The sequence below is a fragment of the Gracilinanus agilis genome, chromosome 6 (genome assembly GCF_016433145.1).
Source record: "Gracilinanus agilis isolate LMUSP501 chromosome 6, AgileGrace, whole genome shotgun sequence".
Lineage (NCBI taxonomy): Eukaryota > Metazoa > Chordata > Mammalia > Didelphimorphia > Didelphidae > Gracilinanus > Gracilinanus agilis.
The window spans coordinates 58,324,445-58,349,342 of NC_058135.1; the positions used below are offsets into that span (position 1 = coordinate 58,324,445).

The window sequence follows — 24,898 nt, forward strand, 5'->3', positions numbered from 1 at the left end:
TCTCTTTGTTTCAGAATCCTTCCATCAAATACCAATTGGTCCAAAAAAAGGAAGCAACCAATTATGAAAAAATACCATAAATGCTATAGCTACTGCTATATTTTCAAATATTCCAATGAGCAAAAACATGACTCTAGAGAAAACTGAAGTATGTTCTGCATGCAGAATTCTACCCACAAGCAGTGATGGAAAGCCATTGATTTTCTCCTTGGAGTTAGACAGCCCTCTGAAAAATTACTTCCAACCTGTTCTCCTGAGACACCCATTGTATAAGGCTGACAGAAATTTCCTCTGCAGTTTGACACACCAAGACATTAGCAGTTCCTACAGTTGTTAAACCATCTGGTGCAGGTCTGGACTCAGTAAACGGAAGACTTGTTTTCCAGTGTTTTATGGACAACCACAGAAATATAACCGCAAGGAACTTACAGAAGGTCCCTGAGGTCCCGGTAAACCAGAGTCTCCTTTTTCTCCTTTCATGCCATTGGCACCCTACAAAGAAGATGAAGAAAAATTCATTTAGTGACCACTATCCCCAAGAAACTGGGCCCATTTGGGTTAAATAGCAATTACTATCATAATGTACTTCAGACATAGTTTACTTATTTTGAGAAAGATCACAGTGATATCTTCTCCTCTTCTCTATGATTAAACAACTTGTTAAAACCTCCAAGTTTTCTTGGGATACATCAGTCCAAAGATACAGGAGATAGAGACTTGATTTTTACATTTTACTCAAAATTTACTATTTCTCAAAATCACAACTGACCACCTCAGCCCCTCAACTTCCCAATGAATTTAAATATATTTGCAGACTGGGTTACACATTTTTTGTTGTCGTTTATTTTGGCTAGAAGCTAATCTTCCTAATTGAACACTCCCCTATGGGACTATGTGCCAGGTTCTGCCTGCCAAGTGCTGTGGACACAAATAGCCTTTCCTTGAGAAGCTTCCATTCTACTGGAAACTTGGCTAGAAGTCTCCTTTGCTAGACCTTCTTCCAGATTATGCCTTCTAACCATGGCTGTCCCTTAGGTGTCTCTCTTGGGCCCTCTTCTTCCCTGCTTCAATTGCCAAGCTCATCAGCTCCCATGCATTAATGGCCATCTCTATGCCAATGATTCTCAAAGCTACCTCTCTTGCCCCTCCATTTTCTCAGCTCCAGCTTCCTCGCAGGCATTTCAAACTAGATGGAGGTTCGATAGGCATCTTTTTTTTTTTTTTCTTAAGCTCTTGTTTTATGTCTTAGTAACAACTCTAAGAAAGAAGGGCAAGGGCTAGCCAGTGATTCCCAAAATGGGTGCTACTGCCCCCTGGTGGGTGCTACAGTGATCCAGGAGTGCGGTGATGGCCACAGGTGCATTTATCTTTCCTATTAAAATTAAAAAAAATTAATTTCCAGGGGGCTAAGTAATATTTTTTCCAGAAAGGGGGCAGTAGGCCAAAAAAGTTTGGGAACCTCTTGCCTAGACAATTAGGATGAAAGAACTTGGCTAGGGTCACACAGCTAGTAAGCATCTGAAGCAGGATTCTAACGCTGGGGATAATTTTTTCAAATGAGGGATCATAAATAAAATTTTTGGTGTTAACATGTTACCTAATTTGTGAATTTCTCTTACATGTTTCTGTCTTCTTTTCCAATGTTTAACTTTTTTTTTTTTAAGCCTTCTTCAATCTTTTCCATCTTGGCACTGATACTAAATATTGGTTCTAAGGCAGAAGAACAGTAAGGGCTAGATAATGGGAGTTAGGTAACTTCCTCAGGTCACCCATTTAGGAAGTGTCTGAGATCAGATTTGAATCCAGGACCTTCTGATTCAAAACCTGGTGCTCTGTCCACTGGGCCACCTAACAGCCCAATAGACATCTTCAACTAAACATGTCTAAAACTAAACTCATTATCTTTCACCCCAAACTCTTCTCCCTTCTTAACTTCCCTAACACTATCAAGAGTAACACCACCCTCCTAGTTCCTCAGACTCATAAGCCAGGCATCATCCTCAACTCCTCCCTATCTGTCATCCTGTTCCTCTTATATCTAATCTGTTGCCAAGGCCTTGCAATCACCAAGGTTTGCAACATCTCTCAAATAATCCTCCTCTCCTCTGTTACTGCCACCATTTTGGTTCAGACTCTCCTCAAAAAAAAAAAAAAAAAAAAAAGCCTGCTGGTGGATCTGCCTGCTTTGAGGCTCTCTCCAGTCCCTTAGGTGCTGGTCAGATCATTTCACACAACACCCTCTCTCATCACTCAATAAATTTCATTGTCTCCCTATTACCTTTAGGATCAAAGACAAAATCCTTTGGCATACACAGTCCTTCATAATCTATGCCTCACAACCCTTTTTTAGTCTTCTTAAACCTTATTCAGTATCACTCTTTAATCCAGAGCAATGACCTTCCTATTGTTTGTTCCTTCAATAAGACACTCTGTCTTTCTGCTCCAGACATTTTCTCCAGTTGTTTCCCATGTCTGGAATGTTCTCCCTTATTATCCCCACCTGCTGGCTTTCCTTTCATCAAGCCCCAACTTAAAATCCATCTTTAACAGGGAACCCTTCCCAACTCCTCTAAATTATAGTGCATTTCCTCTCAATCATTTCCTACTTATCAGGTCTATCATCTTCTCTGAATATATTTAATGATTGTCTCCCCCATTAGACTGTAAGCTCTGTGAGGACAGGGACTGTCTTTTGCCTCTTCTTGTACCTCCAGAGCTTTGCACTGTGCCTGGCACATAGTAGGCACTTTATAACTGATGGATATAAAAACCTCCATAAAATCCCATCAGTGATAGCCACTCCATTATTAGTTGCAGTTTATATATATATATATATATGTTTATATATATATATATATATATATATATATATATATATGTGTGTGTGTGTGTGTGTGTGTGTATATATATATATATTAATTTGTAGGAAAAGTAGCTGTATAATTGAAGTTTGTGGAAAGACTTGTCTCCAATTTTTCCTGTGAAATGCTTGTTTGAAGCGGCAGGGGGTGATTTGGGTAAAATCCTTTACATCAGAAGGATTTGATGTGTAATTAATAAGGATTTTATTCAAATCACCCCTGCTAATTTAACAAGCATTTTATGGGAAAAATTGGAGAGAAATCTTTCCACAAACTTCAATTATGCATCTACTTTTCCTACAAATTAGCACATATAAATTCTTAGTGAGGTTTTAAAAAAATACTCCCACCACAGGGCTTCAAAGTGCTCTGTTTTTTCTCCGCTGTTGGATACTTTAAAAAATGAGTTTATTTTATGCCTCTAGTTGACTTCCTGACACCTATTTGTCAAGTTTCTATGGGGACTAATTAACAGGAATGTGGCCAAGCAAGGTTTTTCATTATTTCCTCCAATAAGCATGACTTAGAAAAAATGGGAAGTTGTATTCTCTGATCAGTCACTTGGATTCCTACAGAAAGCCAGCAACACACAGTGAAGAGGACTTGGTTTCACGTTGCACTTAAGAAACTTTCCAGCTATGAAAGTTTGTTATTTAACCTCTTTGAACTTTGGTTTTCTCATCTGTAAAATGGGGATAATAATAGCACCTATTTCACAGAGTTGTTGAGAAGAGAAAGGGAGATAATGAATGTATGGGAAGATGGTTTGCCAGCTTCACGATGCTCTGTAAATGTCAGGATTATTATCATTACAGATGTTGGACAATATGGTCTCGTTTTCAGAGCTGGGTAATCCATCAACACTCCCACCCTTCCAACAGAGAAGACCAGGTTGCCCATCATTCTGATTGGGAAGCTCACAAAGGATCTTTCCTAGTGATGTGAGATTTCCTGATCAAGAAGTCAGCACACGAGCGTGCACGCACGCACGCACGCACACACACACATTCATGCATGCCCCTCTCCAAACCTTTCTCTATATACTCACCGGTAATCCAGGAAGTCCAATTCCTCCCTTTTCACCTGGCTGGCCTGAATCCCCCATGTCTCCCTTTGAGCCTTTAGGACCCTAAAACATATAACAAATCACATGGACACCTGTTGGTCAGATCCTGGGTTAGGCAGAGTTCCAGAACAGCTGCCTCCTCAGGCAGGTGAACAAAGACCTTTTTTTTCCCCTCAATGCTGGAATGATTATAATGATTATGATTATTAACGGTCATATCCAGAGCCCAGTAAAATTGCAAAGGCATGGAATCAGAGAACGTCAGAGCTGGCATGGACCTCCGAGACCATGCAAATCCCCTGCTCTCATTATCCAGGGAAGAAACTGTGAGACCCAGAGAGAAGTGGCTTGTCTGGGGTCATACAGCTACATGGTGCTTTTATTACTCCCATTTCAGGAAGCCCAGAAAGCACATCAAAACTGCTTTTCTCATTTAAAGAAAGAACCAAGAGTGCTCCCCTCACTCTGGTGAAATATGGGAGACATGGCATGACTGACCCTGACTGGACAGGGGACTTGGGGTTGACGGGAATGACCCTGTCTCAACAGGGGACTCCGAGCTGGACCTGACTGGACAGGGGACTCAGGGATGACCCTGACTGAACAGGGGACTCGGATCTGGACCTGGCTGGACAGGGGACTTGGTATGACCCTGACTGGACAGGGGACACAGGGCTAGATCTGACTGGATAGGAGACTCAGGACTGAACTTGTGATTTAACAATTTTATTTAAATCCTTACCTTCTGACAGTATCAATTCTAAGACAGAAGAGCACAAAAGGCTAGGCAATCGGGGTTGTGACTTGTCTAGAGTCATATAACTAGGAATTATCTAGGTGAGATTTGAACCCAGATCCTTTCAACTCCAGGTCTAATGTTCTATCTGTTGTGCTACCTAGCTGCCCCTTGGACCTTTGATTTTAATAGAGTAAGGAAATCTCCCAATTAAAGAAACTCCTCTCAGTGCTACATAACTTGTTTATGGTGAGAAAGCTGATAGGGAGAGGAAAGAAAAACTAATTCAAGGAGGAAAGTTGGAAAGACTACTGAGCATCACTTATTGAGTCTGTGGAAATGTGGATAACAAAGATTGTTATGTATTTAAACCACTGTATTACACATCTTGCCAAAAGGTAGATTCTTGCTTAAATTAATAAATTTATGATATTAAAAATCTCTCTTCCTTCCTTCCTTCCTTCCTTCCTTCCTTCCTTCCTTCCTTCCTTCCTTCCCTCCCTCCCTCCCTCTCTCTCTCTCTCTCTCTTTCTCTCTTTCTTTCTTTCTTTCTTTCTTTCTTTCTTTCTTTCTTTCTTTCTTTCTTTCTTTCTTTCTTTCTTTCTTTCTTTCTTTCTTTCTTTCTTTCTTTCTTTCTTTCTTCCTTTCTTCCTTTCTTCCTTTCTTTCTTTCTTTCAGAGGTGGGACACTACTTCATGTTGCCTCTCATAAAACTGAGTGCCAATTCAAAATTAAAGATCCAGCACATCTCGTTTTTCTTAAGTACAAGAAGTCATTTATTGTTGACAATATTCATTGAAACTCTCAATTCATCTTGCCACTATGAAGTTTACTAACCTCCAAATGCTTAATGATATATCACATTTATCATTCTTGCCCCTCCTAAATGTTTTCCCTCCATGTCCCTTATCTGATTTTATTCTTTACAGTCCTATGAAATAGACAGTCCAGGCATCATCATACCCATTTTACATATGAGAAATGAATGAGCTTATCTTGCATTGTGCCAAGAGATCGTTAAATTGGAGCTTCAGACAACCAGGACTGAAGCGATTTCCATTGGCAGGCATCATCCCTGATCAAGTCCTGATCAGACTTGGAGACGGACTGTGGCCAGAAGGGAGCATTCATTCCCTTTTAGGGAGGAAGTATCCTAGATGGCATAGCATAGCCTCTGAAACTACATAATAGTGTCCTCTAGATTATGAACAACTGATGGACAAGAAGAGTGTATTTCCTTATTCTTTAAGTGGTCTTAGAGCAGCTGGTACAGAACCATGCATGTAATTTAATAAATTATTGTGAGTGAGTCAATAATTATGAAGGAATCTGCTGGACCAGTATTTTCACAACTGATCTCAAGAGTATCTAAAATTCTTATCCTAGTGATAAATGTTTTACAGATATTCATAAATAAATTACAAATAAGAACAAATCCTTGAATAGACTCCAGATGAGCCAAGCCATCAGTGAAATGGCATTATGTATGGAGTCCTGGGTTTGAATTTAAGATCTGATGCTTGTCAGCTGTGTGACTGGAGGTAAGTTACAAACACCTCTTTGAGGCTCAGTTTTCTCATCTATAAAATGGAGACAATGTGTTCTAGTGAAACCTAGGTTCTACTAATGAGCTTTTGTGATCTTAGGCAACTCCCTGCTTCATGTTCACATCTCCCATCCATGTGAAATAAGAGAATTGGACTATGATTTATATGATTTAATTCAGCTCTAAGAGTGACTTCTATATAACATATTGTGAACACTGTAGACCAATCTATGGTCCACAAATGCTACCCAGACTATATTCTAAAGACCACTGGTATAGAGCTTCTCAAAAGAATCATTTCTTCCTTAATTCCTTATTTTATGTCTTAGAATGAATATTAAGTGTTGGTTCTAAGGCAGAAGAGTGTTAAGGGGTAGGCAATTGAGGTTAAATGACTTGCCTAGGGTCACACAGTTAGGAAGTGTCGGAGGTCAAATTTCAACCCAGGACTTCTCATCTCCAGGCCCTTAATTCATTATTAAATGAAAAGAGTTTGTTCAAATAATATGGCATCTAAATCTGAATATAGTATTTTATCTTTTTCGCTTTGATCTAGAGTCTGCATATTTCATGAGGTTGTTGAAGGATAAAAAGTGTAAAAACATTAATATAAAATTGTTAAACAAGTACAAAATGGCATTGATAGCACAGAGAGGAAACATGGTGAAGTGGCAAGAAGACTTCAGCTTAAATACTATCTCTGATACTTATTAGCTGTGTGGCCATGGACAGGTTACTTAATCTCTCTGAACTGAGTCTCTTCACATGTAAATGGGAGTAATAATACCTATTCTGCCTGTCTCATAGAATTATTATGAGATTATTATTTATAGAGATAAATGATGAAGTTTTTTGCAAACCTGAAATGCTCCATAAACAGCAACTATCATTGAAAAAATTTTTGTAGATGACAACCATTATTATGTTTAATGCTAAAACATCAAATAAGTTATATTTTCTGAAATCAGGTGTCTCTGAAACGATCTGACTACTTTAAAATTCTCACAAAAATAAAAGATTTTAAATCATTTGTCAACCTGCAGTGATAAAATAGGTCAGGGACCAATTTTCATGGATCTTAAACTCCTATCTGATAATAAAAATACAAGTAACGATGCATTAAAGCAACAGCACAGATAACAGATTCGGGATATACCTGTTCTCCATCAACTCCTGGTGTTCCGGGAGATCCTGGCTCACCCTGTTGAAAAGGAAAAGCAACAGTGTTTCCTGGTCTTCATTCATCACTTGCTTTGCTAAGTAACAGCACACTCTATCCCATCAGATGAAATAAATTAGAAGGCTCCAAATCAGAACCAAACAAGAAATTCTGACATCATAACACATGTCTAACTTGGGAAAGGGGTGCTTTCTGAAATAGTCACTTCAGGCTTTGTCTAAGGCAGCTAGGACTCAATGCTCCAATTGTGACAATAGAACTAGGCTAAATGTCTACAATTAGAGTAAACTCAGCCAGGGCATCTAAAGGCAGGTCAGGTCATGCCCTGCAGCAATAATCTATAACCCTGAGTTAAGTTCTTTTTATTCAGAAATCCTCTATACTCTCTTGGTTACCAAGGTTGGAACAAAGTAAAGCATTGAAAATTTCCCAAAGCATAACAAGCAACACCTCATGAATTTACAGCCTATTTTACTGGCTCAGTTTTCTTTTGTTTTGAGTCTCTGTCTCTGTCTCTGTCTCTCTGTCTCTGTCTCTGTCTCTCTGTCTCTCTCCCCCTCCCTTTCTTTCCCCCTCTCCCTCTCTCTCTCTCCCTCTCCCTCTTTCTGTCTCTCTCCATTTCCCTGTCTCTGTCTCTGTTTCTGTCTCTATCCGTCTCTCTCCCCCTCCCTCTCTTTCCCTCTCTCCCTCTCTCCATGTTTTCCTCTCTCTCCCTCTCTTCGTCTCTCTCCCTCTCTCTCCCTCTGTTCCTCTCTTCCTCTGTTCCACTCTCCCTCCCTCCATCCCTCCCCCTCTCTTTCCCTCCTTCTGTCTTCTCTCCCTTCAACACCCTGGGAGCTTTGACTTGCTCTCTTTTCTATCTTCACTTCCCCTTGCTGGTGGCTTCCCATACTGATGTTAGATTTAGTGCTCTTAGCCCACTGCAGCTCCAAACTCCTGAGCTCAAACAATCCACCTGTCTCAACCTCCCTAGTAGCAATTATCAGAGGGCACTCCATTCCCAGAACTGGCACAGCTTTAAACATTGATTTTAAGTTGATAACCAGTGTATGTTATGATTTAAGAGTTATGACTATTGGAGGATGCAATAAATCGAAGGGTATCTGATTACAAAATTACTTGAAGTAAATTTAATATCCTATATCATGCTAGGAAGAAGCTACCATTTACAGTTCACATTATAGTGGAATTTCTCGATTTACATTATGCTACAAATATAATGATTTATATTTTTTAATTGAAGCTATTAAAAATATTAACTTGCACCACAGACACCAGACTAGGATTTCTTTAATTTACAAACATCTGGTCATATTTCATTTGGAAAGACAATAAGCCAACACATTTCTTGAAAGGTCTAATAATACTTACTATTGAGGTAGCATTTATGGGAAAAACATTCCTTTGGCAGTACCTACTTATGTTTTAGGGGAGATGTTTTGATGTGCCGTATATATCTGACTCTACATCATGAAATACCATCTATTAAATTCTATGGACCAGATTCTCTGGCAATTACCCACAACTATGTACAGTGGAAACCTCAAATGAATAACTTTTTAGAGCTTGAGTGATCTGCCAAACAAACTACTTTTCAGGGAATCGGGCTCCAATTTGCATTTTGTAGAAAGATTTGCTGTGATGGAATAAAAAAACCACAACATGGAATGCTTAAAGTTGCTCTCATTTGTTGAAAAACAAAAAGAAAACAAAACTTCAAGTTTTGAGGGCTACAACATACATTTTAAGCTCTCCAGTGCTTATTTGGGAAGGTATGAAATCAAACACATGAAATCCATATGGGGAAAAATGGAGCTTTCCTCTTTCACATTTCTTTCTCTATCTAAGTTGAAAACAAATGGTGCCAAACATTGGAACAAGATGAACTGGTCAAATCCTACTTTTGCTCAATGTCTAAATGGCACCCAATGCTGTCACTGTGGGTTGGATAATGACTGTTTTTCTAAGCATTTCCCCCTTTAAAGGTTTAAACTTCTGTGTTTGCAGGGAAATGGAATCCACATGTATGAATTCATTGACCCTTCACTCACCAGAATATTGTAATTTGATGTTCAAGAATTCCGAGAATACTGATTTGCCAAGAAACAAAATACTGAATGAGACCGCAACAATTTAGTCGAGCTCCAAGGTGGGAGTGGGTTCCAAATGTGATCAAATTATGTTTCATTACTTCCAATGCAACATACAAAATCTTTTTGAAACTGTGTGCCCAATAGATGTAAGATGTTTTAACTATAAATACCTTTCTATTTCCTTTCTATTATAAAATCATCACAACAGCTCATGGAATGTGCTGGAATCACATGAAAAATCTGCTTTTAGACACAGAGAGATGGCATCATGCCCTTGATGATGAGAGAATCTGGCAAGTAGAGAGCCTTTAAATGCATAACCAAATACTGTGTGTTTAAAGTTGCTTACATGATCATGGTCAATTTAATGACAAGGAGCCACAACCAGAATCTTGTTCATTGATATATTTTTTTAAGTGTCAGATTCACACTTGTCAGATATAAATAAATGTCAGATTAAATTTCACATGGTGGGGTGGGGCACCTGAGCATTAGTTTCAGGGAATAATTTAATATGACAACTGGTTTCCCCAAACATAGGAAAGTTATAATATATTAATTACAAATATTTCTTAACTTTTATGGGGAAACTTTTTATCTCTGTATATGACAATGTATTTTTTTTTAATTTTTAAGTGATACAAATGTGGAGCTTTATTTTATATGTGATAATATCTTCATATATTGATTATATTATATTAAAATTATAACTTTTAATATGTTAATTATAATGTAATCGCATATATATGTATGCACTAATACTTCTCAGTTTGAAGGAACAAGAAAACTGGAGAAAGATATACATACTCTCCTTAATTATTAGTAAATTTCATCCTGTGCGCCTCTCTCTCTCTCTCTCTCTCTCTCTCTCTCTCTCTCTCTCTCTTTCTCTCTCTCTCTCTCTCTTTCTTCCCATCTGCCCCATTTTAATCCCTTACCTTCTGTCCTAGAATTAATACTAAGTATCAGTTCCAAGGCAGAAGAATGGCAAAGGCTAGGTAACTGATGTTAAGTGACTTGCCCAGGGTCACATAGCTATGAAGTGTCTGAGGTCATATTTGAACCCAAGATCTCCAGGCCTGGTTCCAAAGTATGAAATTAATTTTTTTCTACTTTCTTATTAATACCTTCCTCTTGTTCAATCTTCTCTCAATATAATATGCCCCCCAAATAATGGCTATATTTAATCTTAATTGAATTAATAATTCAATACAATGCTCCAAATAATAGCTGTTCCTTTACTGTGAATGAGAATCTTATTTTTCTTATTTCTTATACTTCCTTACCAAACCCCTTCTTTGTTATCTTGCTTATATGAGTGCTTATCTCTGTCCTTCCCTATCCCACCAAAACCTACTGCTGTCCTTCAAGGATCCTCTCATCTACTTTGGGTAACTGTGCATAGACATATGTATATGATGCTAATAGAAACAAGTAAAATAAAATGTAACCTTCGTCCCCTGCAATCCTTGTGGTCCAGGAGGTCCTGGGGGTCCCTAAATGAAGAGAGAAAAATGTATGTTGAAAAAGGAGATAGGATTAGGTCTGAAACAAATTGAAAACAGCTAATACACAAACATTACACACAAAAACAATGATTTTGATAAAAACTGATTTATAGCAGGGAATAATCCTACAGGACATTAACAGATCACTATATTAGGAACACTATAATTTCATATGTTAATGATAAACACAAACATCTAGGTGCAATGGGAAATAGCAAACATTGCAATGGGAATTCTTTGGCAGTGGAGGTTTACTGCTAGGCCCTGGATTCATTCTTTTAGGATAATTCGCCTATAAATATTTGCTTTTCTGAATGCTCCCTCCCCCTAAGCCAGATTTTATGAACATTTAAAACCATCACTGTGATATTTAATAATGTTTCCACCAGCTTCATCCCATAATATTATCTCCATATTTTCTGCTATAAGGTAAACTTTTTTTTTCCCATTGAGATAGAATTTAGTATAATTTAACCAGGGCTAGCATAATGCAGGAGTTTATTAATGTGAGGAAACTCAGAAATAAGTATCCGGTAATGGGAAAGCTAGAGGAGTGCCATTATGACCAGCATGCAACCACGCAGAAGAAAAACATTCATTAACTGGAGGAAAGCATGCAATCAGAATTACCGTCACAGTTAAGGTAGTAATCCTCTGTTGGAAAAATTCATGAACAAAAAACAATGTTATCAGTGTGACATTCTGAAATAAATTATAACATTTGTTTAATAAGGAACTTTTCTGAGGATCCAGAGAAAGATGAGTATGTCCTGAGTTACGAAGTGCCTATCCCGATTAGACATTTCCAACTGGATTTCGTAGACATCTTAAACTTACCATATTCAAAACAGAATCGCCATCTTTCCCCCAAAATCCTTCTGAATTTCCTTATTCCTGTGGAGGGTATCACCACCCTAACCCATGCTAGCAAACCCTTGGTAGTACCTTCAATTCCGTACTCTCACTAACACAGAGACAATCTGTTACCAAGTCTTGTGATTTCTTTCCCTATAACATCTCTCACATTTATCCCGTTATGATACAATCACCACTCTAGTTCAGAATCTCATCACCTCTCATCTGAACTCGATTGCAATAGCCTCCCACTTGGTCTCTCTATCCCAATCATCCTCCTCACAGCTGCTAGTGATTTTCCTCAAATATAAGTCTGACCAATTTATGTCCCTTCCCCCAAACTCAATAAATTCCAACAATTCTTTACTACATCTAGAATCAAATTTGAAGTCATTTGTTTGGCATTAAAAACTACTCACAATCTAATGTTATTCCTATCTTTTTTTATTTTTATTTTTATTTTTTTTTATTTTAAACCCTTAACTTCTGTGTATTGACTTATAGGTGGAAGAGTGGTAAGGGTAGGCAATGGGGGTCAAGTGACTTGCCCAGGGTCACACAGTTGGGAAGTGTCTGAGGCCAGATTTGAACCTAGGACCTCCCGTCTCTAGGCCTGGCTCTCAATCCACTAAGCTACCCAGCTGCCCCTATTCCTATCTTTTGAGTCTTTAAAAAAATCAATTATTCCTTTTGCCTTACTCTCTGAGGTTTTCAGTTTTAATAGCTTAAAACTGCACCAAAACTTTTAGGATACCCTAGATTTATCTTATATGTACCAATTCGTACAGATACCATCTTTTCCATTAGAGAACAATCAAAAATAAAAATCAAGAGAAAGTTACATGTGAAAACCTAGTGGTCATTCAGAGGTGGCATAGTGTCCAGAGAGCAAAAGGAATAAGAAGAATCGTGGTCAAGTCCTCCCTCTGACAGACACATAGTGTGTGACCCTGGATGAACTATTTACCTTTTTAGTGCACCTAGGTGCTGTCTAATGCCATAAATTGTAGAAAAATAGCAGAATATGTGTTAATGTGCATTGGCAAAGAGATTTCCCTCAGTAGGCGTTCCTATACTGATGAAAGTCACAGATCTATAACAAAAACATCTAAATATATATGTAGTATGGAAGTTTATCATTACAGCTACCAGTATGGGAGAAACTTTCCTTTCCTTTCCTTTCCTTTCCTTTCCTTTCCTTTCCTTTCCTTTCCTTTCCTTTTTCATTCCTTTCCTTTTTTTCTCTCTCTCTTTTTCTTTCTTTCTGTCAGTCTTAGAATCATTACTAAGTACAGGTTCCAAGGCAGAAGAGCAATAGGGACCAGGCCATAGAGGTTAAGTAACTTTTCTAGGGTTAAACAGCTAGGAATTGTCTAAGGTCAGATTTGAACCCAGGATCTTCCATCTCTAGGCCTGACTCTCTATCCACTGAGCCACCTGACTGCCCCCTGATTTCTTCTACAGGATCTTGCAAATAGGGAATTCCATTTGTGCTATATCATAATGATTACCAATGCCCATTTTCTCTCTTCTTGGATCTTTTGGATGCCTTGATGAAGAGTGTAGATTGATACTTAAAACTCCTACATACTGATTAGAACAGTATGGAAAGAGTACAATAACAAAACATAATCATGCTATTTAAGGAGAGAGTGTGGGTTGGCATGGCTCACTATGAATATTTAAGCCTGCAAATCACAACTCCAAGAGGATTGATTGTTTCCTGTAATAGCTTTATTGAGTCTGTTTCCTCTTCAAAAGTTCTGAAGAAAACCACTTGGGAGAAAACTCTTCAGTGGCTCTGCTTGCTCTCAGAATAACTGAATTTCTTCATCTCTAAATCCCTGGCTCAGAGGACCCAGAAGGTCTATTGATTCTCATTATTTTAAAAATCCATCCTGGAATCTCCCACTGCTAAGACCTGAGGTCTGCTTCCTGGTGTTTATGTTGAAGACATAATGTAAATGTCATTTTTTAAAAACCAGCTTTCTCTGCCCTCTCTTTATTTCCCATTCCCATCTCAGGATCCCAGGAACTTTGGCTGATAATTACAAATCTCATTATTTTTAGAAACTTAAAATTCTCTTTCTTGATTTTGCAACAGCATTTAACTAAAATATAGCTTTAGATTAGTGGTAGAGAGAACCAATCTTTGAATGGGGAGGATCTAGGTTCAAGTCCTGCCTTTGACCCCTACTAGCTGTACCACTCTTCAGGCACTTCTCTAAGAAAACTGGGTGCCCCAAAAGTCTTATTGCAGTTTTAAGCTATTAAAGTTCAAAAGAGCACTTAGATTTTTGGGACCCCTTAGATAAATTGCAGAAAAGGCATCATACAGAAAGTATCATTATCATGGATTCCCTGGAGAAGGGAATGATAGATACAATCCAAAGTTAGTTAATAACAGAACAAGTATATGTGAGATAAGAGGTGGCCCAGTTATGTAACGAGAGGGAAGGATGGTCCATATACTTCTTTGGCCTCTAGACAAAATCAAGAGCTATAGAATAAACCCCTTGGCCCATTGGGAAGACCCCTCTGTGGGCAGTTTCTGAAAGGATATGGACAAGAGTCAAGCAGGCTAAGAGGGCAATGGATAGGTTGCAATCCCCATTGTTGGAAAGAGTAAAAATACTGATGAAATCTCAGATTCGTTAAAGAAGTACTTAATGAAATGACTCCAACAAGTCTCCCAGTGCCAGCATCTCTACAATAAAATCTATTGTGTTCATTTCAGCCTTATCGAAGACATGGCAGATGATTACACATATAGACCTTGAAGATAGAAACTGGTTCTAATTAATGACTCAAGTTAAAAAAACAACATATAAATACAATGCCCACATTTCTGTTCCTAAATATGTCTATGGGGAATTGATACTGCTGATGATTATGGAGGAAGCTACCTAGTGAACAGCTGTCTAGACTGGTTTTGTAGATACTAGGCACATATCTGTGATTCTATATTTCATTATTTTTCTTTTATTATTTTTAATAATCCTTATCTTATGTCTTAGTATCAATTCTAAGACAGAAGAGTGGCAAGGGCTAGGCAATGGGGGTTAAGTGACTTGCCCAGGGTCACATAGTTCAGATTTGAACCCAGGATCTCCTGACTGCTGGTCTGCTGCTCTATCCACTGTGCAACTTATCTTCCCCTAATTCCTATGATGGTTTTTTGCTTGTTTCAAAGAAGCCATTAGAAAACTAGAGAGAAGAGGCAGCTAGATGGCTTGGTGGACTGACAGCCAGGCTTGGAGGTCTTGAGTTCAAATCCAACCTCAGATAGTTGTTTAGCTGTGTGACCCTGAGCAAGTCATTCAACTCCCATTGCCCAGCCTTTACCACTCTTCTCCTAGGGATCCAATCTTAATATCACTTTTAAGAAAGAAGAAAGGGGTTTTAAAAAAAGAAAAAGAAATGAGGCCCAGGATATATATATATATATGTGTGTGTGTGTGTGTGTGTGTGTGTGTGTGTGTGTGTGTGATTTCTCTGTGAACATCTTTTAAACAGGAAAACATGGAATTAAAACCAGAGGATAGGGAGGGTCCTGGAGAGATAATTGAGTCCATGTGCCTTTAGTAATATTTAAATGAAATCAAGCAGATTCACAGATAGCCCAAAGAAATCCCTATTTCTATCTAACCTGGAGATTCTTTTTCTCACCTTTCATAAACATGAGGGCAGTTCTTCTTTTCTGTAGTTTTGTGCCCAGTTGCAGAATGAAGGTTATACCTGATCATCTGAAAATGACCTTGTATTAAGCTAATGTCATCAACTGAAATAGCTAAAGATTGCCATTAATGTAGCGATGTACTTAACATCAAACAGTTAAGTTCACATGGGCTTGGATAGACTTAAAATGTAAAACACAGGGCAATTGACAGTCCATCCTGCCAACCTGCAGGGCAGATGGCTGCCAGAGAAGCCAGCTTCCCAGCTCTGCTGTTCCTATCATCATTCAGAAGTGCCCCGAATGGAACCACCCAGCGATAGTCCAACGCCTGCCACTAACTACACATTTTGTATCTAGTCCTGTAAAGCTGAAGATACATAAACCCAGCAGGGTTCTCTCTTGAACTCTGGTAGTAATTTGAAAACCATGGCTTTCACGAGTGATGGAATAAGAGGTCTTGTTCTCTCCAGTGAGACATGAAATGGAATAGGAGGCATGAACTACAACAAATATAAATTGGCTCGAGCCAGTCAGGCTGCTCTGTAATTTATTCCCCAAGAACTCCCACGTGAAGCCCTTTGGAATTAAAGGCTGTTTTGTCTCTTGTGTCCCATAATGATGCCAGACTGAAATTACCTATCACTGATTCTGCCTTACACCTGAAGAAGAGGTACGGTTTATGAGAAATATTAAAGCTTAAGTTAGGAAGCAGAGGGTTTTTTATTGCTAATTGCTGGAAACTTAACTGCCTGGCAAATTAAAATGAAAACAAATGTCTTATCGAGTGCAGGCCATGGAATGAAATGATGAACAATCATATGGTTTTATCTTATCAGTGTGGTGCCTTATAAATATACCATATCCTGTACCCTCTTCAATAATAGTCATTTATATAGTCATTGAAGGTGTGCCCAGTATTGTACATGTGAACTCATTTGATCCTCACAAAGATCCTGTAAGGGAGGTGTTATTATTATTCCCATTTTAAAAATGAGGAAACTGAGGCACAAAGAGGTTCAGTGATTTGCCCAGGATCTCACAGCTAGGGAATGTCTGAGACAGGATTCAAACTCAGGTCTTACTGGCTCAAAGTGCTCAATCTGCTCTGCTACTTGCTTTTGAGAGACCTGGGATGTTCCAATTTATTCATGCCTTCACAGTCTGAAATTCTTGTTTAAATCTTTCCATAAATTCCCTGTGGAAGAGATACCTGACATATTAATGTTCTTCGAGGTCTTCTACTATTCCCAACACGTGAGCTGGCAATCTGTTACCTTCATTCTTGCCATGTCCTTTTCTAGTCATACATGGCCTTGATGGTGTCTTAATATGTTCCCTGTGCATGTAAGACATTGTTGGAAATGGGACGGAGTCTTCTTTCTCTACCTTACATCTGTTTCCATTAGCCTTTGGATTACCCCAAAATGTGGTTCTTTAGAAATTTGGGATCCCAAGATTTATAGTCATATAAAATCACCACAAACATTTGCTGTTCTCTGTATACAACATTCCATCTTGTGCCTCTGTTGCTTGCATAGACTGGTTGAACGCCTCATCTCTGCCAGGGGTTAGTTTAAATGCTGCCTCTGACAAAGGCTCTGACAAGCAAATGAACACTGTGGATATTTATACCAAGCTAGAAAGACTTGAAGTATGATCCAGGTTTCTGGATTGCTATCTGAGAACCAACTTAGTTCTGCATGAGGAGGCTAATTGCCAGCAAGTTGGCCAACAAATAATAAATTGTTTGGCCATACCCCTGTAATAGCTACTAATTAAAAATTAGCATTAGTAATGGAGAAGTGGAAAAAGAGGTAGAGGGTGCTATGTTCTAGCCAATTTCAACTCTTAGCAATTCCTGAAATTAATATTTCATTCTCCACCTCTGAATTTGTACAAGCTATTCCCCATGACCAAAACGAACTCTCTTTATTCCTTCAAGGGGCTCACATTCCTCTGAGATTGTTCCCTTCCTTCAGGTCATTCCCTGATGATGAGATGGCCTTCATCTTGCCAACGCTGACCCCTTGACGTGTATGCTTTATCCTATCTCTTCCGTTCTTCACCAGAAAATTGCTCCCAGTATCATCATTAATTACCCCATTATTTTTTCAGTCATTTTCTATCTCTTTCCTCCTTTCTATGTGCCTACAAACATAACCAAATCTCTGCCATGCTAAAAAAAAGCAAAAGAATTTCAAGTTCTTCCACTCCTGCCACCTGCCAGCCTATATCTCTCTTCCCTTTTTTCAGCCAAACTCCTTGAATAGATTGGCTATAATCCAATGCCTCCATTTCTCTAGCTCTTTTCTAAACACTGTAATTTGACTTCCAACTTCACCATTAAGCTGAAATTGCTCTTCCCCAAATTGCCAGTTTTCTTATAATTGCCAAATTCAATGAAATTTTCTCATTCCTCAGTCAACATTTAGTAAGCATCTACCTACTATATGCCAGGTGTTGTGCTAAGAAAAGGCTCTGAGAAATAACAGAAGCTAAAAATTTAGCATGAACCATGTACTGTGTTAACTCTTTCCAATTATTATATCATTTAATCCTTACAACAACCCTGGAGGGGTTTGTGGTGCTCATTTGGCAGTTGAGGAAATTGAGCCAGATAGTGCTTAAGGGTCACAATGTAAATCTCTGAGGCTGGATTCGAACTCAAGTTTATTTGGCTCCAGATCCAGTATGCTACACACTGTAACTCTTAGTTGCCCCAACATCATTGGGGCTCTGAAATATTCGACACTGTTGGTCACTTTCCCTCTCTTGGTTTTCCTTCTGTCTGTGTGACCACTCCTTAGGCTCTTTGACTACATCTTCATCAAAGCTTTGTATACTCACTTTGGGTATCTTCCAAGACTGTCCTTGGTCCTCTTATCATTTCATGCTCTACTCTAATTTTGTGATTGGATCAACTTTTGTGGATTCAATGATAACTTTTATGCAGATATTATTCAGCTCCAGGATCTCTCCAGGTCCTACATTACCAACTACCAGCTGGCCATTTTGAATTCAATGCCCCAAAGATATCTCAAACTCATCATGTCTCCCTTCTTCTGGATTTCCCTGTTATTGTCAAGGGTACCACCATCCTCTAGTCACTCAGATTCACCACCTCAGTGTCCTAAACTTCTTTTTCTCAGTCCACATATCTGATCAATGACCAGATCTTGTAATTTATTTCTTTAGATTATCTCTCTCAAATATTGCCTTCTCTTCACTCACATAGTCATCATTGTGTAAATAGAATTAGCTCGATCCCATTAATAGTCAAAAATCTACTCAACCCAGGTGTGCTAATGATGTCACTCCCACCTCCCTTAGTGGGGAGGGGAGACGAGTTACCCACACGTGACAATAAGTAACAAATCAAGAATAAGGGACTGCCCTTTGGGCAGTCCAAATCAATGTAGAAACTGCCATTTGTCCATTTGAATTAGAGGTGGACCCACGGGAAGTGATGAAAGACACGATCTCTTTAAGTAAGTTAGTGAACTTCCTGTGGGGGCAGTTGCCGTCTGGAACTGGAAGAAGAAGCATCTCCTGAGACCACAGACAGCTTACACTCTGTATTGTCACGTGGGTAAGTTAGGCTGACTTCCTTGGCCTAGCTGGGCCTATTCTAAACTCTGCCTATCTGGCTGTTGGGCCTTGTGGCTTACAGCTTCATTTATTTAGTCTTCTAACCTCCCTTTTTCTCTTTATTCCTACCTTTACCTACCTGATTGTAAATAAACTCCTCAACCCGATGCTGACTTGGGTCTGATTTAATTACGGAATCAACCTAATTGTTGATTCCTGGCAGCCACATATTTTTAATATATATATATCTATAATACCTAAATTTTCCCTCTTACATCATCCTAGTTCAGATGCTTGAATATCATTTACTTGGATTACTGCAGTATTCTCCTCTCACTTGATTTCTGGTCTCTCTTCACACCAATTCATTGACAGAGTAGTCAAAATGATTTTCCTGAAGTTTTGGCTGATTATGTCATCTCTCCCTCCCATTTTCTACTCAATAATCTCTAATCGCTCCCAACTACCCCTGGGAACAAATATAAAATTTGGCAATTAAAGTTCTTCACAGCCTTGCCTCTTCCTGCCTTCCAAATCTCCTTACATTCTGCTCTGCTCCACACATTCTCTGATCTAGGCATGTCCCAGCCAACTTGCTGTTCCCCGTACACAAGATTCCACCTCCGATATCCATGCCTATGGATCAGTTATCCAAATGCCTGGAATGCTCTGACTCTCAGCCTCCAACTATTTGAATACTTAGTTTCCTTAGGATTCAGGTCAAGCCCCACCTCCTCCAGGACACCTTTCTTGGTCCTCCGAACTGCTAATGTCATCTGTCCTCTGGTTACCTTTCATCTAATCTATATTTATTTGGCATATTCTGTTTTGCACACATTCTCTTCCCCATGAGAATGTAAGCTTCTGGAGGAAGGGAATAGTTTTGCTTTTTCTTTGAGCTCTTAACTAGTAGTAAATACTTTTAAAAAGTCTAATTGCTACTTTGGGGTGTTGGAGCAACACTTAGTGTTTTGGTTGACTTCTGTGTAGATTTTCCTAGCTGACGATAAGTACTCCTGAGGCTGTGGCACGGTGGGTGGAAAACCAGCCTGCAAGTCAGAAGGACCTAAAATCAGGTCTTGACTTGAAATCTACTCTGCCTCCTAGTAAATCATTCAACCTCTCAGGGCCAGATGCAGAACAAGCGCCCTTTGGCATTGGTAGAAGCCATCCTTTCAACACAAGATCCCTATACTAGTGATATCACAGAGGAAGTCCTCTAAATATACATGTAATAAATATAGGGGGCTTCTAAAGTCTGGGAATTCACTAACAGTCTCAGGAGTCAGAGGGAGCTAAGAAGGACACCGAAGAGATTGCGAGTTTCTAGAGTCAGGGAGACTCATCTTCCCGAGGTCAAATCTGACTTTAGATACTTACTTAGCTGTATGACTGTGGGAAAGTCACTTATCCCTGTTTGCCTTGTGTTCCTTATCAGTAAAATGAGTTTGAGAAGGAAATAGCAAACTACTCCAATATCTCTGCTAAACCAACCCCAAATGGGGTCATGAAGAGTCAATTATGGCCAAAAGAAATGACTGAACAGCTCAGAAGTCAGAAAATTAATAGACTGTGCCTGTGTTGGCACCTCAAATGTACCTAATGATTATTCTTGTTCAACTCAGCAAGAATCACTAGGGTAGTATCTTTAGGAAACCAGCAATTAACCTTGAGAGCAGAAAAGTAAACACGAAATTCCAGAATACATTTTGTCGATACTAACAGTGCTCAAATGGATAATAGCTGAGAGTTGAATAAATCAAACTCTACGTTAATAACCAACTGTCGGCTAACTTGTAGAGAGGTGTGTGTGTGTGTGTGTGTGTGTGTGTGTGTGTGTGTGTGTGTGTGTGTGAAAATGGGAGAGTCTACATAGCAAGTCTTTCACAATGTCTATTTCCCTAGAAGCACAGTCCAGTAAAGCAGCCTTGAGAAAAGGTTATAGATGATTTCAGGCCTCAGTGAAGAGGATCAATGAATTTTTGGAGCCGTGGAAGATAAGAGTGATTTACCCCATCATTTTCTGGTTGGCTGAACGAAAGCCAAAAAGAGTTAAGTGACTTGCTCAGAGTGAAATGGCAAATTACCAGCTTGACTAAAACGACATCCGAATCCAGTGGCATCTTGCTCCTACTGCATTTAAGGCACATATATCTTAGTTTAGGTATACACCACACATATACACACACATACACACAGAAATTCAAAAGTCCTTTTTGCATAATGTCAAAAATGACCGACCGGACGGGTACATTTTTCAGTAGAAGATGGAGATCCATTTTGAAGTCATTAATAAGAGCAACCAAGTCATTGAAATAATATCAGGGCATTTTCAATATTCATTGTAATAAATATAAGAAATAAATCTATTTTATATGCAGGGACTCAGATAATGCTTCTTTTCAACAGCAGGTGCACTGGGACTTTGGCTTCATCCTACGAACACATTGTAGATACATCTACACATGGATATGGAGGGAAATTACATTAGCAAACTGGAGCTTGATAATAGCTCAAGGGTTGATGCTTATGTCTAATCTCCTTTCTCTTTGGGATCTTAAATCAAATTGTTGATTGTGCATATACTGCATGCTAATAAACTGAAGCAACAACTTTCCCAAAGCTTAAACATATTTCCCTTTGCATTTTTTTAGGCATAGGACAAAGAGAAAAGGTTTCTTTCTGTTTTTTAATAAAAGGTAAAAAAAAAGTTGAACTAAGGAACAGATGTTTCTGCAAGGCCTATATTGAATATAATAAGGAAGACCAAATGCTCTTCTGAGAAAATGTTGTTGTTGTTCAGTTGTTTTTCAGTTAGGTCCAACTCTTTGTGATCCCATTTGGATTTTTCTTGGCAAAGATACTGGAGTGGTTTGCCATTTCCTTCTCCAGCCAATTTGACAGATGAGGAAACGGAGGCAAACAGAGTGAAGTGAGTTGCTCAGGGCCACACAGCTAGTAAGTGTCTGAGGCCAGATTTGAACTCAGGAAATTGAGTCTTCCTGACTCCAGGCTCAACACTCTATCCATTGCACCACCTAGTTACAATACAGTTCTTCTAGGTCTTGTTCTTACCTTGCCAGGCAATATTAGGAAAGGAATTTGTTCACAACTAATGCAGAAAGGAATAAATCATCAGGGCAAAAATATTGAGTCAAACTTCAAGGATAGAAGACAAGTTCTGATGCATTTGGTGATTTAGCAGCCATTCATTCAAACGGTAAGAATCTGCTGGAACCCTTTATATGCCTAGGATTATTCTCTAGAGAAAGAGACACTATTTACTTGAGTTGATCCAACTAATATACATTCAACAACTGGAGAGCCATTAAGTATTAAGTCATATGGTGGTGACTCTAAAGGCAGAGAAGGAACAACAGAAGTCAGCGTAGGCTAGACTACATAAACAATTACGTAGTGCTGGCTGTTCTTCTGTCTTAGAATTGATATTAAGACAGAAGGCAAGGGTTTAAAAAAGGAAGAGAAAAGACTTTAACTTAGCTTTGAAGGTTTTGAAGGATTCATACAAATGAAAGGGAGAAAGAAGAAAGAACAGAAGCAAATACACAGAGGTGGGAATCAACAGAGCATTTGTTGGAGACAGGGTAGACATGCAAGCAGGGCATGTTGTGGAAAGAAGGGAGAAATGGAAATCACTAGGTAGGCTTTCTGGAGAGATTTGGTGAAAATCATGGAAAAAACCAGATTGGAAGGTTTGTTCACAATGCAGTTGTGGATTTGGGGCAGGAGACTGACATGTTCATTAAGGAAGATTAGTTGGGTAGAATGGAATGGAGGAAGAGAGATTGGAAGCAGGAAGACCAGTTGGTTTTTGCACTTAGATCTCTTTAATGATCAGTCTGAAATAGGAGAATGGGGAGGGGCTTCAAAAACTCTGAAAGAAGAAATTAAAGGATTCAGTGATGAATAGAAATGAAGGATGCAGGACAGGGAAGAATCAAAGATGATCCCAAGGTTTTTAATCTCAGGAGACTAAAAGAATAGTATGGTAGCATTAACATACTAGGCTACAAAGGAGCCCTGATTTTTAATGAGGGAAGAGCAGTGGCAATGAGGTCAGTGTTGGAAATTTTGCATTTGACGTGAGAGTAAGACATCTGAATGGGAGAAACTCTGGAAGCCTTTGGGAAAATGTGATTGGAGTTGAGACAAGCATCAAGGCAAGATATGTGGATTTGTAAAAGAAAGAACTGAAGCTATGAAAATAAGTAAGCTCACTGAGGTCTGAGTCACTCTTTACAATATTGTCCTATCACGTGTGTGCGTGCGTGCGTGCGTGTGTGTGTGTGTGTGTTCTTTACAAGGCAATATAACAAATTGAAAAGAGATCCAGCCTTAGAGTCAGGAAGACCTGAATTCAAGTCCTGCCTTTGGCACATACTGGCTGTATTGCCCTAGAGAAATCACTTTATTTTTCAGTGCTCTAGGCAACAATCCGTGACTGTAAGTTGCAGAGATGTTATCTGCATTAATGGCGGACTTTTCCCTAACTGGGAAGCTCCCAATGCCAGTGAAATCACATGTCCAATCCCTAAAACCATTCTCATTCTCTCTCTTTTTCTCTGTCTCATTCTCTCTGTCTCTCCCCTTTTCCCTTTGCTTCTCTCTTCATTTCTCTTCCCTCTTCTCTCTCTGTAGCTACATCTGTATTTTCTATCTCTCTCCTCTCTTTCTCTTCTCCCTCTTTCCTCTTCTCTATCTCTCTCTGGAAGTCTGGAAGTCTCTTTCTCTGTATCCGTCTCTCTTTCTGTCTCTTTTCACCTCTCTCTCTCTCTCTCTCTCTTTTCATCTCCCTCTCTCCACTCCCTTCCTCCTCTCTTCTCAATATATATAAGAAAAATGTTTTGTTTGTTTCTCTATCTAAATGTAAGAAAGGCAGCCAAAGATAGTGGTCAGAGACCTGGCCCTGGAATTGTCCAGACTGAGGTTCCCATTCTGAAAAATACTGTGATGTGTCCTGGGCAAATCATTTCATCTTTGAGTGATCCAGGTAACTTTCAAGAGTATAAATTGGAGAATACATGCTAATCTACATTGATAAAGGAATTTGCTTACTGGGACTGCCCTGTTCTAATGAAATCGCAGGTAAGGTACATGTGAATATATATGTGTATACATACACACACACACACACATATATATAATGTATACCAACACACAAATATACATATCTAAATTATAATCACACATTATAGATAATAGTGTGCATATGTGGAGAAAGAATATATGTGTACATATAACTGTCTGCACCCATATGAATATGAATATGCATCTATAATCATCCTCTAACTAGATAGCTAATCTATCTAGAGAGAGAAAGAAGAAAAAAGATTTAAAACCAGAAATTTAGCAGATAGGAAGTTACAGAGAAATTGGCAAAGCGGATGGGGAAACATTAGTTTGAGAGGAGGGAGGAAAATCAAGAAAGTCTAGTGTCACAGAAGCCAAGGAAGAAGGGATAATCAAGGAGCAGGTGAAATGCCATAGACAGGTCAGGGGAGGTAAAGAGTAAGAAAGGTTGGTGACTTGGCTGTAATGGGACCATTTCCAAGCTATTGTGGTGATGGAAGACAAGAGAGAGAGTTTGGAAGAGTGCGGGCGGTTGTGCAGAAATTCAATGCCTAGGGTCTATAATTTTAAAGCTTTTGGTAGGGGAAGATGGACAAAGATTGTCTGGTAGCTGAAAGAGGAAGCTGTTCAAAGTGAAGAACTCTAAGCATATTTGAAAGGGAAAGGGAAAGAGTCTGTGATGAGGCTGTGGGTGA

At 39.0% G+C, this 24,898-nt stretch overlaps 1 protein-coding gene across 1 annotated transcript in view; it reads right to left on the reverse strand.

The window, feature by feature from the left end:
* The window catches only part of COL25A1 (collagen type XXV alpha 1 chain), a 602,710-nt gene that overhangs the window by 35,329 nt on the left and 542,483 nt on the right, over positions 1-24,898 (reverse strand). Inside the window, exons 20-23 of the mRNA XM_044681639.1 lie at positions 10,934-10,978; positions 7,366-7,410; positions 3,910-3,990; positions 430-492 (exon numbers count right to left, since the gene is read on the reverse strand). Of these exons, the coding sequence (XP_044537574.1) occupies positions 430-492; positions 3,910-3,990; positions 7,366-7,410; positions 10,934-10,978 (234 nt within the window). The remainder of the gene's footprint in view (positions 1-429; positions 493-3,909; positions 3,991-7,365; positions 7,411-10,933; positions 10,979-24,898) is intronic.